At 39.5% G+C, this 15,718-nt stretch overlaps 1 protein-coding gene across 1 annotated transcript in view; it reads right to left on the bottom strand.

The window, feature by feature from the left end:
• Positions 1-15,718, bottom strand: part of FNDC3B (fibronectin type III domain containing 3B) — a 338,058-nt gene that overhangs the window by 144,512 nt on the left and 177,828 nt on the right. The window contains exon 4 of the mRNA XM_072808084.1: positions 10,491-10,567. Coding sequence (XP_072664185.1) covers positions 10,491-10,567 — 77 coding nt within the window. The remainder of the gene's footprint in view (positions 1-10,490; positions 10,568-15,718) is intronic.

Raw genomic sequence — 15,718 nt, 5'->3', positions numbered from 1 at the left:
TGACCTGAGCCAAAATCAAGAGTGGGATGCTTAACCCACTGGGTGGTCCTCCACAGGAAATTTTAATTAACTCCTCAGTTCCAACAATTGTCTCCCTTCTACTTTTGGGTTGGAAGTGACAACAATCAAAAAGAAGAGCTTCAGTGGTAGGTAACAAAGAAAAATTTTAAAAGGTTGTTCCAGAAGGCCAAGGATGATCCAGGAAGTGGGCAGAGCAGAATGCACGTGGCCATGCATGAACCCACACGCATCCAGGTGCTGTGTGGGGCCGGCCAGCCGGCCTGCTGCAGGGGCAAGAGCGCTGAGCTGACTGCACACTGGAAACCCAGACCAGCTCGATCCCTAACTGCTGCCAACACACTTGAAATGGGTTCCCAGGCCGTTCCAGGAAGGGAAGAAGTCTCCGCTAGAACTGAGCACGCACGCAGTGAACAAGGAAAGAAAAAGGCCAGGCGACAGCAAACACAGGGACAGAGGACTGAGCAAGCCACCCGCTCAGGCTCCCCCCACCAGACGGGTGCCCCCGCCTTCTGTCCCGTAGCACAGGCTACGGATCTGTCCCTTGCACCCACTGCAAGTCCCCCAAGGGCACCTGGACACACAGGTGGCTTGTGATGAAGGCTAAGGGAACAAATAAATGAAAGAGCAAGAAGAGAGGGAGGGAAGAAAGAGGGTGGGTGGGTAGCTTCCCTGCTTAGATTTGATGTCCACCAAGCTTACTTACACATTCATTATCAAATGTTCTCTCTTAATTCAGGTAAGTCTCTGACAACCTATTCTAAAATTTCACTTAATCTAAACCCAGTTAATTCCAGACCTGTCATTCCTGACCCTCTTATTTTACCTAAGTGTGATTTTACCAAAAGACAGACACAGAAAAATGTACATTTCCAATGTAAGCTCTACTTCAGTCCCAAATGCAGCCGAGGAATTTTATTCATTGCCAACCAGGAGTCGAAAAGCGTCAGCTCCCACATTTGCTTCTTGCACTGACTCTTCAGGCTGCATTTTCTAATAGAGTGAATAACACAAAAGAGTAAAAGCAATAAAAATTGGTGGCAGCACTGAATGTATTTCCCAAATCTCTGGACTTGCTTCTTCCTATCTTCTTAAGTTTAATGATTACAACTGTGGCTGAAAACACCAAACACACAGGGCTTGCTCCAGAGGTGACCAGTATAAAGAGATAACCTCATAAACAGTAATCACTCTTCTGCTGGCTTTGTATATGCCAACACTTTCATACGCAGAGAAACAAGCCAAGCTACTCACGCTTACGTAAATATTGAATCCGGAAAAAACACAATGAAGGCCCATATAAATGAAATCAACACGTAGTCCTTTACTACACACACTTAGCTCTTTTCTGGGTAACTACCCAGTGACTCATAACTAAGACTGCTGAGGGCTAGAGAGAAGGATGGAAACAGGTACCTCGTCTCTAGCATCTCTTTAACCCACCAACTTTGGTAAAGCATGTGACTGCTGTAGTTGGAAAGGACACGGCAGTAATTTAAGACCTTCCAAAATAAAGAGGATGCCCAGCAAAGGTTTGAGAAACACCTCAGGAACCGAAGAACCAAGGTCCTACCTGCTCCGTCCTACCACACTCAGCTGCCACAACGTGAGGATCCCACAGGGAGACAGAGGTCCCTGCTTAGAAAGAGCTAAGCATCTTAAGACACTGCTAACAGGCAGGAGGCCTCCCTCTTCTCCGAACACAGCACTGTCACTGATGCTGAAGGCAAAATGGCAAATGGATTTATTTGGTGTAACAATTAAAGGTGACAGTAACAACTCCTGGCCTTTGTATATCATTTACTGGCTTATAAAGTGCTCAGCACAGAACTTAACTCTCATAACATTCAGCAAACCTCTAACCTCTCACATGGGCAACATCATAGTCCTCAAGGATTCAAGGGGAAGTACCTTTAGGAGCAATTAAGTTACTTAACCTAAGGCTAGCTAAGTACGTGTCAAGATTCATAACCAAGTACTCTGGAAATGCTATGCCTTTTCCTATCATATTTTATTGTTTATCACCAACCTAAAAAGAACCACATTTGAAGATCAAAAATCAAATCTAATCCTCCCCCAATGTGCACACAAGCACACTGGACAAGTGAGAATAGTTACATCTACAGAGTTTCAATCAGTAACATCGACCAAATGAGTATTTCAGACTCAATGGAAATGCTATTTTAAGGACCAGAATATGTGTCAGAAGACAAAACAGTAAGTAGAGATCTGATGGTGCAATTTGTGCCAAACTGAGCTGCCTTTAACATATTAATAAAGATATCACTGTAGCCTGCAGGTAGTCAGTGTTTGTTAAGTCTCTCTGGATCTGCCCAGAAGAGAGAGCTAATCACATCTCTTCACTCTAGCATCTCAGACCACACTCATGCTCATGGCAACATAGATTATTCTAGATTGGAGCTATGAATTTTACGTATTATAGTTAAAAATGCCTTTCCAGTCTGTCAGTAGGCTCCATGGCACAAGGATTAAGAATCTGTTCTGATGGTACTCAGATCGTATCTATCACAGCAAAATAACTCTATCATTATGAAAGTTCAAGTAAACCAGATGGATTTCAAAGAGTGTGCAGGAATATAAAATCCCCCTACCTTGCTAAAGTTTTGTACCCGGCAAGTTGAACAAAGGTATTTTTCCAAGAAAATTTGTTATACGTGACATATGTGGATGACTAATTTAGAAAGACAAATTGTGCAATCAAGTTAAATGTAGTATAATGCACATAATTTAATACTCATTGATTCAGAAGTCATTTCTACATGTGGCACTGTCTCAATATTATTTTTTAAAGATTTGAGAGAGTATGTGCAAATGAGGGGACCCAGGCAGTGGGGCAGAGAAGCAGACGCCCTGTTGAGCATGGAGCCCAACACATGGCTGAAGCCCTCAACCTGAGAACATGACTGAGCTGAAATTCAGAGTCAGACACTTAATCTACTGAGCCACTTGGGCACTCCCGTCTCAATATTATTATGATAAAAATCAATTATCATTTTCCTATTGAAGTAAAATACAGTGTTCTGGTCAACAGAATGCTAAACACCAAGGGAGTGAGTCACACTGTTTTGGTATTGCTTATGGAAACTCACTTGTATTCTTAGTTGGTCTACAAACAGTAGAGGTGAATCATCTACTTTAGATCAGAAAAGAACCTGAGATCCTCACACATTTTCCTTTCCCTTCTCTCTACAAGATGAAAATGACACCAGCCGGCCGGCCACATTTCAATAATGGCCTGTTTATGTGCTGGGCACCTTTCAAGGAACTGGAGATCCAGGGATGCACAGCACACATAGGATCCCTGGACTTGTAAAGCTTACATTACATGTTAACGGGGGGAGGAGGGGGAGAGAAAGACCCACAATTACCAAGTAAACAAACAAGGGGAACACTCAAATAAATAACCTGAAAATACTCCTAATATGTAAGTGATGAATCACTAAATTCTACTCCTGAAACCAATATTACACCAATGTTAACACCAAGCCAATGTTAACTAACGAGAATTTAAATGGAAATTAGAAAAAACAAAAGCAAACAAAACCCTAAAATTACATAAGGGGTTGGACACAGGGCCCACCGAGCTCACATTTCCCCCTGTTAATCCTGTGTCCTACACTGTGCCACAATGTCAGGTTCTCAGAAATGAAAGAAATTCAAGAGAAAAGACAGAACTGGGAGACCAAGAAAAAGCTCAGAAAGAGGAAACCCACACAATGCTTTGAGGGAGGGTACGGCCCTGCTACATTTCTTTAATGTAACACTGCCAACTGTGTCTGTAATTCATTCCTCAGACAAAATAAGCTATAAAATGAAAAATAAAGTTGCCATGAATCTGTTAATAATGGAACTAACACAGAATGGACATATAAATCCTCTCTGATCTTTTCCACAGAAGCTCCCAACCACTCTGCACAGTCTTCGTTGTGGAAATTTTCCTAACTTTCTATATATATATAAAAAAAATCTATTCTTCTAAAGGACTTAAAGTCTTGAAAGAGATGGCTACCAAATGGGTCTGATTCTCAAACTGTCAGGGCACAGGGCAATCCTCTATGCTCCTTTCTGCTCATCGTTTTCATAATCCTGAAGGTAGAACCCAGCACTGGTTTAATCCCAGGTTGGAATTTACCAAAGGGAAGCAGTTGGGGCTAATATTTACAGCTCTCAGCTGGCTTCACTGAGCAAAATGGAGGAAAGCATTCTACGCCTTCCATCTAACAGACCCCATTATTTCTTCACAGGGGCTCTGATTTCTGGCCAACTCTTGAAACAATACCCAATGGAGAATGATCAACCAAAATATAAATGCATTTTTCAACAGATTAATCTTCTTGCCTCTCCCTGGTCAAGGGAAAGGAAATATATATAATTTCAACAGGTACCGACCCATTAACAAATCCCCAAAACACTGAATCAAGGTAAAGTGTGTACTTGTGCCATAACAACAAAAACACTTAACTTTGATTACTATTTGAAGTTTTTGAGTTATGTCAGTTAATCTGGGAAAAAAAAAAAGTGATTGCCCAAATGACAGAACATGAACTTGAAAATTTCGCTTTTTCTTTTCATGGGCTTAAATAAATCTTTTGGTCTACATGAAATTTTTTCCCGTAACAGCTGAAAGATATTTCGTAAATTACCAAGGAAGCATGGAAAATAAAACTCAAGGCGTCTGCTTAAGAAATTTTTACATATAAATTATTCATAAAGTTAATATGGAGGTTAAAAAACTGAGGAAAACCATGGCCAGTATACAGCGAAAGGAAAAATTTGCGTCACACGGTGCGATCTCAGTAGGCATCGAGGAAGGTAGAGTCTGCCAAACTTTCTTCGAAATTGTTCTAACAGTCTTCTTCACAATAGTATCTACCACTTTCTGAATGCCCACTGTGGACTACATACCTCACATAACATTTCTCTGAATCCTTACTGCTACGTATGTGGCAAAAGAATTCGTCAAAGCTACATGGAACGTAGCCATGGTGAAACGTGGTGGGATTTGAAGGCAGGCCTCTTCAAGTAATGTCCATATTCTTCCCAGTTGTAGTCCTCGCCCTTACCCCATGGTTTCAACCCTAATCACACTCACAATCATTTTTACGGAATAGAAATAATGCTGATGAGAGTGATAAGACTAAATGCCCTCTTATCTAAGTCTACTTTTTATAGTTGGGGGAAAAAAAAATTTTTTTAGTCTCTATTTTCTCTTAAGTTCAGACCTCTCCCAGCCTCTCACCAAAAAGTAAAGCACATGTTTTAACACTTAAAAACCGGAGCTATCAGAGACCACGGAGCCGAAGTGACAAGATCCCATGGCTCTCCCATCCCACTCCAAGTCTACGGTATCTTTAGGTCCATGGCTTCAGTCCTTCTCAATCCCACCCCCGCCCCCCACACCAAAACAGACTGTGCAAAGCTGTCTTCCAAAGCTAGATGTTTATCTTTCTATAAGATGATGATCTCTTCATTATTGACATTTGTATTTGACCAAACTGGTCAATTGTCTTTAAAGCACTTTCAGTACTAAATTATCTAATGAGGGGCCCCTGGGGGACTCAGCAGTTGAGTGTCTGCCTTCAGCCTAGGGCATGATCCTGGGGTCCCGGGATCAAGTCCCGCATCAGGCTCCCTGCATGGAGACTGCTTCTCCCTCTGCCTGTGTCTCTGCCTTTCTCTGTGTCTCTCATGAATAAATAAATAAAATATTTTTTAAAAATTATCTAATGAATGCTATAATCAAGAATTTCTCCACTGATTCCAATTAGTGTTACTAATGTCACATCTTTAATCATTCACCTGCCTCCCTCTTCAGTTTTCTTCCATTGATGGACCACCTTATTTATATGTGAGCAGCTGGTATTTTAGCACTGGAAATGCACGAGCAGCCACGCCACACATACACCCGTGCATTGGCAGAAAGTAATGTCACAAAGCAAATATATGTATCAAGGAAGGCTTCTGATGCTGACTCTGAAATCACATTTCAGAGGAAACTAAGTCTGTGAACTGAGAAACACCTAGGTCACAATCCTGGTTCTACTTGGGACCTCAGTTTCCTCATATGTGAAGTTAAGATGGTGAAAACGAGTGAAGTAAGGAAAGCCTAAAGCACAGTGCACACCACACACAGTAGTCACTCCCACCGTCACAGGCTGCACCAACACAGGCTGGCCCATGTTTCCCAGCTGTGCCATAATAAATAACTAGGACCAGTCACCATCTTCCCCCCTTCCCTTCTCTTTCATAAAAGCTTTACTGGGATAGAATTTACATACCATAAAATCTATCTTTTTAAAGTACCTCATTCAGTGGTTTTTAGTATATTCACAGAACTCAATGACCATTCACATTCATCACTATTTTAAGTTCCAGAACAATTTCATCACTCCTGAAGAAGTACCATACCCACTAGCAGTCATTCTGTCTCCCCCAGCTCCTGGCAATAATTAATCTACTTTTCAGTGTCTATGGATTTACTCCTTCCTGACATTATAAATAAGAAGAATGATACCGTGTCTAAGCTTCTTTCACTTAGCATAGTATTTTCCAGGTTCATCAACATTTTAGGATTTATCAGTACTTCCTTCTCATGGCTGAATAATATTCCATTGTATGCATATATATCATATCATGTTTATCCATTCATAAAGCTGAGGCCATTTGGGTTGTTTCCACTGAGGGGCAATGATGAATAATCCTGCTATGAACACCTCAAAGTTTTTGTGTTAACGTGTGTTCCTTCCTCTTGAGTACACGCCTAGGAGTGGAAGAGCTGAGTCATGTGATAAATCTATTTAACTCTGAGCAAATGCTTTTCTTTCCAAAGCAGCTGTACCATTTCATATCGCCACATGCAGTGTGTAACAGTTCCAATTTTTCCACACCCTTGTCGACACTTGTTATCATCAACCTTAACTACAGCCATCTTAGTACCTGTGAAGTGTATTTCACTGTGGTTTTGATGGGTATTTCCCTGGTGGTTAACAATGTTCGGCATCCTTTCATATGCTGACAATTTACACATCTTCTTTGTAGAGATGTCTATTCTGATCCTTCGCTCATTTTTAAATTGGGCTGCCTTTTTATTCTTGAGTTAAGATTTCCTATATAAATACTAGGCCCTTCTGAAATCTATGATTTGCATATATGTTCTTCCATACTTTCAGTTCCCTTTGCACTTTGTTGATAGTGTCAAAAAGTTCGGATTGAGCATCTAAAATTTCATTTGGATGGCATCAAATTTATCTATTTTTTTCTTTTGCTGCTTGTGCCTTTAGTGTCATATCTAAGAATCAATTGCCTAATCCAAGATTATGAAATTTTACTTCTAGAGTTATATAGTTTTAGCTCTTACACACTTAAATCTATAACCTGCTTTAATTTTTGAATATGGTATGAGGTAGAGGTCCAACTTCATTTTTCTGCACTTGTATACCAGTTGCCCAGCACCATTTGTTGAAGAGACTATACTTCCCTCTTCTGCACTGTCTTGACATTCCTTTCTCTCTGAAATCCACATTCAGAGAATTTCATTCTTGTAGGTATCCATCCCTCTGATCTTACTACTTTTCCAACTATCAGGCATTTTATTACTCCACTTGAACCTCCAAATCGTTGAAGCAAACCTATGCTATATTTACTTTATTTCAGCTTGGCCAGTCACTTACATTTAAAAACATTTATCAAGTACCTACGATTATAGACCAGGCAGTATTCTAGATTCTCAGATATAATACCAGAGGCAAAAAAAAGAAAAAAACCAGAGGCACCGGGAGTTCTTGAGGATGGATATAAAACTGTATCATACTTCATGATGGAGACAGGGATGAAGCAACAAAGACGTAGAAAAAACAGAACCACCATTTCCGTGTTGGAGGTTCTTGAAAGGGTCACATTGAAGGGGGCCATCTGAACAAGAAAGGGGACTGAACTGTTCAGATGAAGAAGAGTTCTAGAGTATTCCAAGAAGAGGGAAATAATGGGTACAAAAGTAGGTAGTTGAGAAAAGGCCAGATATATCCAAGGGACAGAAGAAGTTTAAGGTGGTAGCAATGTAGGCCAACAGAAAAAAACTTTACTCTCCTAGGAAGGAGAGTAAAGTTGATTATTAAAGATCCATCCATTATACTTGAGAACTTGAATTCTGCTTTGATGCTATGTACACCCAGAAGAACTGTGGGGATACAATGCAGAGTTGATAGGCACAGGGACAGACTAGTATGGGGCACTTCTCAAATACATCTGGCTGGGAGGAATTTGTGTGTGGGGGACTCTTTCCACAACTACATGACAAAATGTACTTTGCTCCTTAGATCTCTTGGTGATAACAAGTCTCCTAAGACATTTTACACTTGGCTCCCCTCCCTCCTCATTTCTTTGAACGATACATGCCATGAGCTTTAAAAAGGTGTTGTACACACATTCTACCAGATTCTCAGTCTTCTTCCAAATTAATCATCCGTTTTACACAGACACAGACACTTCACTGTCTGACATCATTAAAGAGGGAGCGCTACCATGGAAGGTCATTTAACTCTGGGCCCATCTTCTGATCCGGGAACCCATCTAAATGAAATCGAATACATGCCTTAACACATGGCTTTTTTCCCCTTTTCTCAACTCAGAATCCAAATTATTCAATTTCTACTCTTCTTCCAATATCCTCTAGCATTTTCTGCCCTAATTGTCAGTTGAGAAAGTGCTTCACAATGTAATGTTTGCATCATCAGTTTTACCAAAGTGAGTTTACAGTCCTGCTAGTAATCCTTTTACTTGGATTTTCTATAATAGTTTTTATAGAATCAGAAATATACCACAGCCTAAACTTCTCTATTTCTCCTAGGACTCTCAATAAATGTTTTGCAATTAATGCAATCACAAGAAAAAAAAAAAAAAAAAAAGCACTCTGCAGCTTCTCTTCACTAGAAATGTCCCAACTTTTAACTGCTATTCCTTAAATGGGCCTTTAGTATAAAAGGAGGTGTTATTTCTGCTATCACAATTGTGAGAACTGTACTCGGTTCAATGGAATGAAACACTTCCTCAAAATAAATGAGCAGGAGACATAATGGAATTCTACATTCCTTGTTCTTTTCTGTTAATTGACTGGTGACGTGAATGTGATCCATCATTACGTGTCCTGGCTGGACAGGCCTGCTCTGCACCCTTTCTCCTTCCAGTGATTCTTATTTACAAAGACTTGTGTAAAACAAGTCATTTATTTGCAACAGTGGGGAGACGGGCCAACATTTTGACTATTCAAAAAAAATAAAAGAAAGAAAGAAAGAAAAAGAAAAAGAAAGATGTCAAATTGGCTCACGTAGAAGTAGGGATGGAAAAAATGAAATTATAGTGGCTGCACTACGGTTTAGACAGTGAAGAAATGGCTAAGTTTTAACATCAGAGAAGGATAAATCTTTGATTCCTGCCTGCACTTTAGCAATTTTCCTATGCAGCTGCCAATTTTTTTCGCCCTAGCAAAATCATTAAATACTGAAAATTATACATTTTTAAACCACTTCAAAAGTGGAGAGACAGAGGAAAAATAGAAAGGAAAAAATCCAGAAGGATATAATCCAAAAAAATGTTTATGCAATGATTCTTCTGTGGGTAGTAAAATTATAAATATTTTCTTCTCTATTCTCTTCTGTCTTTTCTGATTTTTTTTTTTCCTAAGGAGTAAAGGATGCCCTTATAATCACACACACACAGACACACAAAAAAAGGGCAGGGAGAGAAAAAAATAGTCCAGCACCTGGAAAAGAAGCTGTACAGGAAGACAGGCAAAGAAGTGCACATTCCACACTGAGCACAGGTCAAAATGAAAGTATGTACAAACATCCACATTCTAGGTACCCTGAACACTGGAAACCTTGTCTAGTTTACCATTTAATATATTTTTTTTAATTCTTCCAGTGTACCTCTGAAATTGTTGTTACTTTTTAAATTGCTATTGCTATTTTACTTAAGGAAAAAAGTCAAATTTCAGAGAAATTGAAGTACAAATAGCCAAGTTCTCACATCATACTCAGCAATTCACCAAGCCCAGGTGGGGCCACAGTACAGAGAAATGGGACTCCAATAATAAAGGGTAGTCCCTATTTGCTTTAACAATGTCTCCTTTGGTATTTTACCAATTAAGTCTACAAACTCTTTTTTTCCTACAAATTGTGGTACAGATGGAAGGAAATCTCTACAGCACAACCGAGTGTGAACACACCTTGGCTGAGGACTGCCTAACAGCCTACTGTGTTTCTCTCCCTCTGGCTCTCTGACAAGTCAAGAGAGCAAGACTTGGGAGGGGCCATGTGGTGCTACCAAAATGAGGACAACTCTCGCCTTACCCTAACTCAGTGAACCTTGGAATAAGTTTTGGAAGCCTCAGCATATATTCTCTTGGAACAATGATAGTGCTTATAGTGAGTGGAGAAGCCTGTCCAGTGGTTTACCTGTGAGATATAACCTGGAGGCACATGGATGGGAGGAATGGACCCATTAGGTGACATCATGGGAACTTCAGCAGGTCCTATGAGAGACAAAAATAAGACATTAACAGCTGAAGGAATACACATTACTCAAAATAATTATTGGTATTTTAAAAATATTATCAAGAATGAAGACAATTAATTACTTTGACTATTTTCTCTTCAATAATTGGGACACATGCCTAAGAATTGAAATCATGGATAAAAACGAATTCTCCAGCTGTATAAGTCAAGGAGGAAAAAAAAAAAAAACCAACAACACAAAACTATGAGCATCTTTATAAATATTTAATGATTCCCAGATCCTCAAGTTCCATAAACCAAGGCTGCTCAGTTAAGAGTCATCTAACAAAGTACAGCAAAATGATTTTTTTTTTTTGCCTTTAAAAGAATGTATTGGTAATAAATGCTTAAACAAATGTTTAAATGTGTTTGTCTCCTCTGGTTATAGCTATCTATCTATCTATCTATCTATCTATCTATCTATCTGTCTATCTATCTATCTCCCTCCTCTGGTTTAAAAGGCTCCTGTACACTTTGGGTTTATAATTTTCATTTCAATTATTTTCAATAAGTTACTATAACATACCAGCTATTTGAAACAGAAGAAACCTTTAAAATACTCCAAATGAGTTTGGTATGCCTCTTACATTATAAGACAGGGGGAAAAACAGATCACGTTTTAAAACTAGGCATTATCAGAATCAGGCATATCAGAATACTCATGTCAAATTTACCTGGATTATTTCAAAGTAAAGCATTCAGTGAACAAGATGTTAGTTTCAAAAAATTAAATTCAATATATGTTAATCACACATCTATGGCAAACAAAGAATAGAAAGGCAGCACTCAGTTATCTAAGACACAGTCTGAGTGAATAATTACAAAGAAACTGATGGTCATAACATTAAAATCAACTTCTAACACCCTTCCCATGACCCTCTGATGAAATGGTTTCCTGAGAAGCGCGAGCACCTCACGGTCACTGGTTTTCATTTGGGTGCCTGGCTCCCCTAGTTAGAAGCCCACCGCCCCGGTGTCAATCCAAAGCTGTGTTTCTAGTCTGAGATGCGACTTCCTGGCTCCAAGTGCCTCGTATTGTTTATTTGCTTTCTCCTAATGCGTGTTGTGCTGCCGGCGATTAAAACTGTTCGGTTGTAACAAAACCCAAGAAAAACACAACACTTTCCTTGGCAAAAAAAAAAAAAAAAAAGACCGATGCCTCCACCCAGTGCTGCATCTACACTGTAAGCATGATGCACCTTTCTCCTCAGAGGGCAATCCAGTGTGATGTCGCAGCAGAGAGCCAGTGCAGCGTGTGGAGGGACAAGGATACTGGGTGCCTACTAGCAGGTCTGCAAGTATAGGAGGGAAAAAACTAGGGGCGGGACAGAAAAGATGCTAATATTCATGCAACACTCCTCATGACTAGAGTTCACTCCAACTCCATGGACAATACACCCAAACAACTATCTGTGAGGCTCTAATACACACAAAACCACAGCAGTTGCTCACATGCTAACACAGTGGTAGGCAATTAAAGCAAAAGGCAACAACAACATGAGTGGATAATTGCATGAAACCATTCCCTCTGTAAGTATGATTTAAACGGATACATCCACCAGCCCCGGAGGCACTTTCCAAATCATCTTCCAGATCCGTCTTTCTCATCAGCCTTAACATTTTGGCCACAGCCATCAAGACATTTAGGTGTTTACTAAACATTTTTACTTGATTTGACTCACCTGGAAAAAAAAGAATCCTAGGCAAGGACACCAGCCTTAGCACTCCCTGAAACCTGAGTCAATGCCCTCGGCTCCATAAGTAGGCATCAGAGGCCTCCGCCTGGGTTTCAGGCCCCAGCTCACTATTCATACGGATTCGGTGACCTTAGACAATTTAGACTTTCTGAGCTTCACTTCTCAACAGGTGCACATGAGAATGACAATTCTTACCCCCCTGAATTGGGTTTAAAGATTAAATTCAATAATACATGCAAAAGTGCTTAAAGCACTGCATGGTACAGCAATCACTCATGAAAAAGTTAGCGATTTTTACAATTTTTTTCATTTGATTTACAACTTTTTGCTTTTTCTTGTTTGTTACAATTACACTGAGTACATTTTTTTTTTAATACTCCATGTTCCTATAATACATAAAATCAACAAGTGTACACTTTGTACGATACCGACCCAGGAGGCAAAGCTTGCTCCTGCGATAAATACAGTACAGGCTGTGAACAGAAATGCTTCCATCTCCATAAAGTATTGCTTTTTAATCACCGAACTATATACCAGGCAAACAGTCTCTTAACCCTAGGCATGACCCCTAAAACTGTTAAAGTCATTTGTATAAAATGCTTTAAAGCATGTAGGACAAGTAAGTGATTTACAGCCAGAAAATGTTTTCTTCCTGGCCTTGATTTCAAAAGTAGCCAAATGACTTTACCATGCTGGTTCCCCCTTCCTCTTGTCACCGTCATCAAACCCTTTCAAAGGGCATTGCGAAATATATAGCCATGGCTCCCAAAACTCAACTATGCCTTGGAACCCCAAGTTCCTCTCCTTTCTGAAGCAACCCACTGCACCCACAGGCATCTAGGAGTGTAAAAGCTAGCAAAATTAAATCCATTCACAATGGTAGTATGAGAAGTTCCTGTTTCTCTTAAGTACTTAACCTCAAAAACTGTGAGTTTACTGCCTCTGCACAACTGTTAGCGTTTGAGAACCTTCTGGTATTATTACAACCCTTCCCTAATTAAAACAAACTTCTCTTCCTAAACTTCTAGGGCTACTTGGTTCCTTTTGATTTTTTAATTGATGCCCTTTAATCACACAGGACTTAAATGATAAGCCTCTTAGAATATGGTGAAAATGCTCTCTTCTTGTTCAAACTAATACTGGATAGGTTAGGCGGGGAAGCCACGTAATTTTCTTAAACAAGCCAACCTCTGACTTTACTGGGAAATCACTGAACTATTAAACTTTTTTTTGGGGGAAAAAAAAACTTTAAATCTCTGAGTCATTTGGAAACTCCTTTAATTAAACCCTTGTGTTACATCTAGATGGGTCTACACAGATAAATGCATTCATAGATTAAATAATTTGAAAACCAAAGTAAACAAACATATAACTTCAAACTACAGTCAGATTTTTTTTTTGAGAAAATAATTAAGAAGCAAGCTCAGCTAGAGACCACATGAACTCTTCCATAGACAGATGAAAAATGTCACATGCACGATTTTTAGAATGGAAGCAGAATGTTCGCTAAGAGCCAAGTAACTCCATGAAAAAATGCCTTGGGAAATGTGATCGATTTCAGGTTTTAGCCTATGACTTTCAAATGTCAAGAATTCCTTTTTTTAGTTGAACAAGATGTGAGACACAAACAAGAACTATGATTGCTTATAGTCCTTAAAAAATTAAAGTGCAATATGTAAGTACGTCATCTAACATCTTAAAATTCTGCTAGCATTTGTTAACAAATTGATTTTTGGTTTGCTTATAGCAAAGGTTGGAGAACAGTTTAGTCAACCAACAGTCATTCCTGCAAGGATGCTAGGACTTCACTCCCACATCAAAGAGGCTGAAGGAAAGCCCAGCAGTGTTGTATTTTTAGGACCACACATGGCCCTGGAGAGCTTCTGAGCTCCTGCCAAGGCTGTGAGTGAGGACATCCTATTTCCCTCTGTGCTTCCTCCTGCTACCAGTGACTCTCAGAGCTCACATACGTAGATAACCCAGGCTCTGATGCTAAACTCAGCGTTTTCACCTATTCTGGGAGCAAGGTTACCTAGGCTGACTTGAGGTGAATGTACAAAGGAGAGTCAGAAATCTGAAAGGGGTGGAAAATCAGAATATGGGGTATTAAGTATCATTCAAACCAGCTTTAGAAAAAGACTAGCTATAAATAAATAATTACACCACAACTCTGGACAATTTTAAATGGTATTTTAAAAAGCTGAGTATTCACCAATAGGTAAACAAGTAGTGAATAAATAGTTCATCTGTCTACAAACTAGTACTTGTGTGTTCAAATGGCTATTTTCAACAACAGCCCTTAGTAGCAATGGATCACATTCTTATCTTGATATTTAAATATTATCTTATTCAGGGACCCCTGGGTGGCTCAGCGGTTGAACGTCTGCCTTTGACTCAGGTCATGATCCCAGGGTCCTGGGATCAAGTCCCACACTGGGCTCCCTGCGAGGAGCCTGCTTCTCCCTCTGCCTGTGTCTCTGCCTCTCCCTCTGTATTTCTCACGAATAAATGGATAGAATTAACAAATATATATTATCTTATTCAAAAAAAGATGTAAAAGAGGCTGAGACGACAAACAGCAAGGTAAAACAAAAAACAACAACAAAAAAAGCAAAGGCACAATAATGATGTGACAAAAATCCAATAAACCCTATAAAAGTGACCACTGTGTCTTTCTAAATAGCCGAAGGAGAAATTCCTGGTGGCAGCAGTAGTCCTAAGGATAAGTCCATAGGTAGCAGGTAAGCAGACACTTAGAGTGAAAGTAATTATCAGAATAAATGGTCTAAATAAAGTGTACTTGTGCTGTTTGCCGTTGATCTAAAACTGAATATGAAATATGAGGTTTTCTGATGAATGCTGTGAATAACTAATAATGAATCTCCAATTATTTATGGTGACACAAGACATGTAGACAAGGTAGGAGATTGTGTAGGCACTTTGGGAAACTCTGACATTCTTTTTTTAATTTTTATTATTTTTTAAAAACTATTCAACATGGATTAATCTCACAAGAGAGCTAAAAAGAATACAAAGAAATAAAGCAGGTCTTCAAAACACATGTCCTAACCTCAAAGATGGAGCACAATCGTTCTTAAACTTCAGCGTATACCAGAGTCATCTGGAGGGTTTCTTAAAATCCAGATGGCTAAACTCTAGAGCCAGTGGCAAGTATTAGTGTTTCTAGCCAGTTTTCAGGTGATATACAAGCTGCTGGCCAAGGGCCACACTTTGATAACCTCTGACTTGGTGGGTTGAAAAATGATAAGCATCCATAGCTAACACCATATTCAATGGGTAAAGAAATCTTTCCCCCTACCACCAGGAACAAGACAAGAACGCTCACTTTCACCACCACTCTTCAACAGAACAATTGAGGGGTGGGGAGGATAGGCATCCAAATTGTAAAGGAGGAAATAAAACTATATGTAC

The sequence above is a fragment of the Canis lupus genome, chromosome 31 (assembly GCF_048164855.1).
Source record: "Canis lupus baileyi chromosome 31, mCanLup2.hap1, whole genome shotgun sequence".
Classification (NCBI taxonomy): Eukaryota; Metazoa; Chordata; class Mammalia; order Carnivora; family Canidae; genus Canis; species Canis lupus.
Note: the sequence above shows the minus strand (reverse complement) of the source record. Positions and strands in the feature narration are given on the sequence as shown.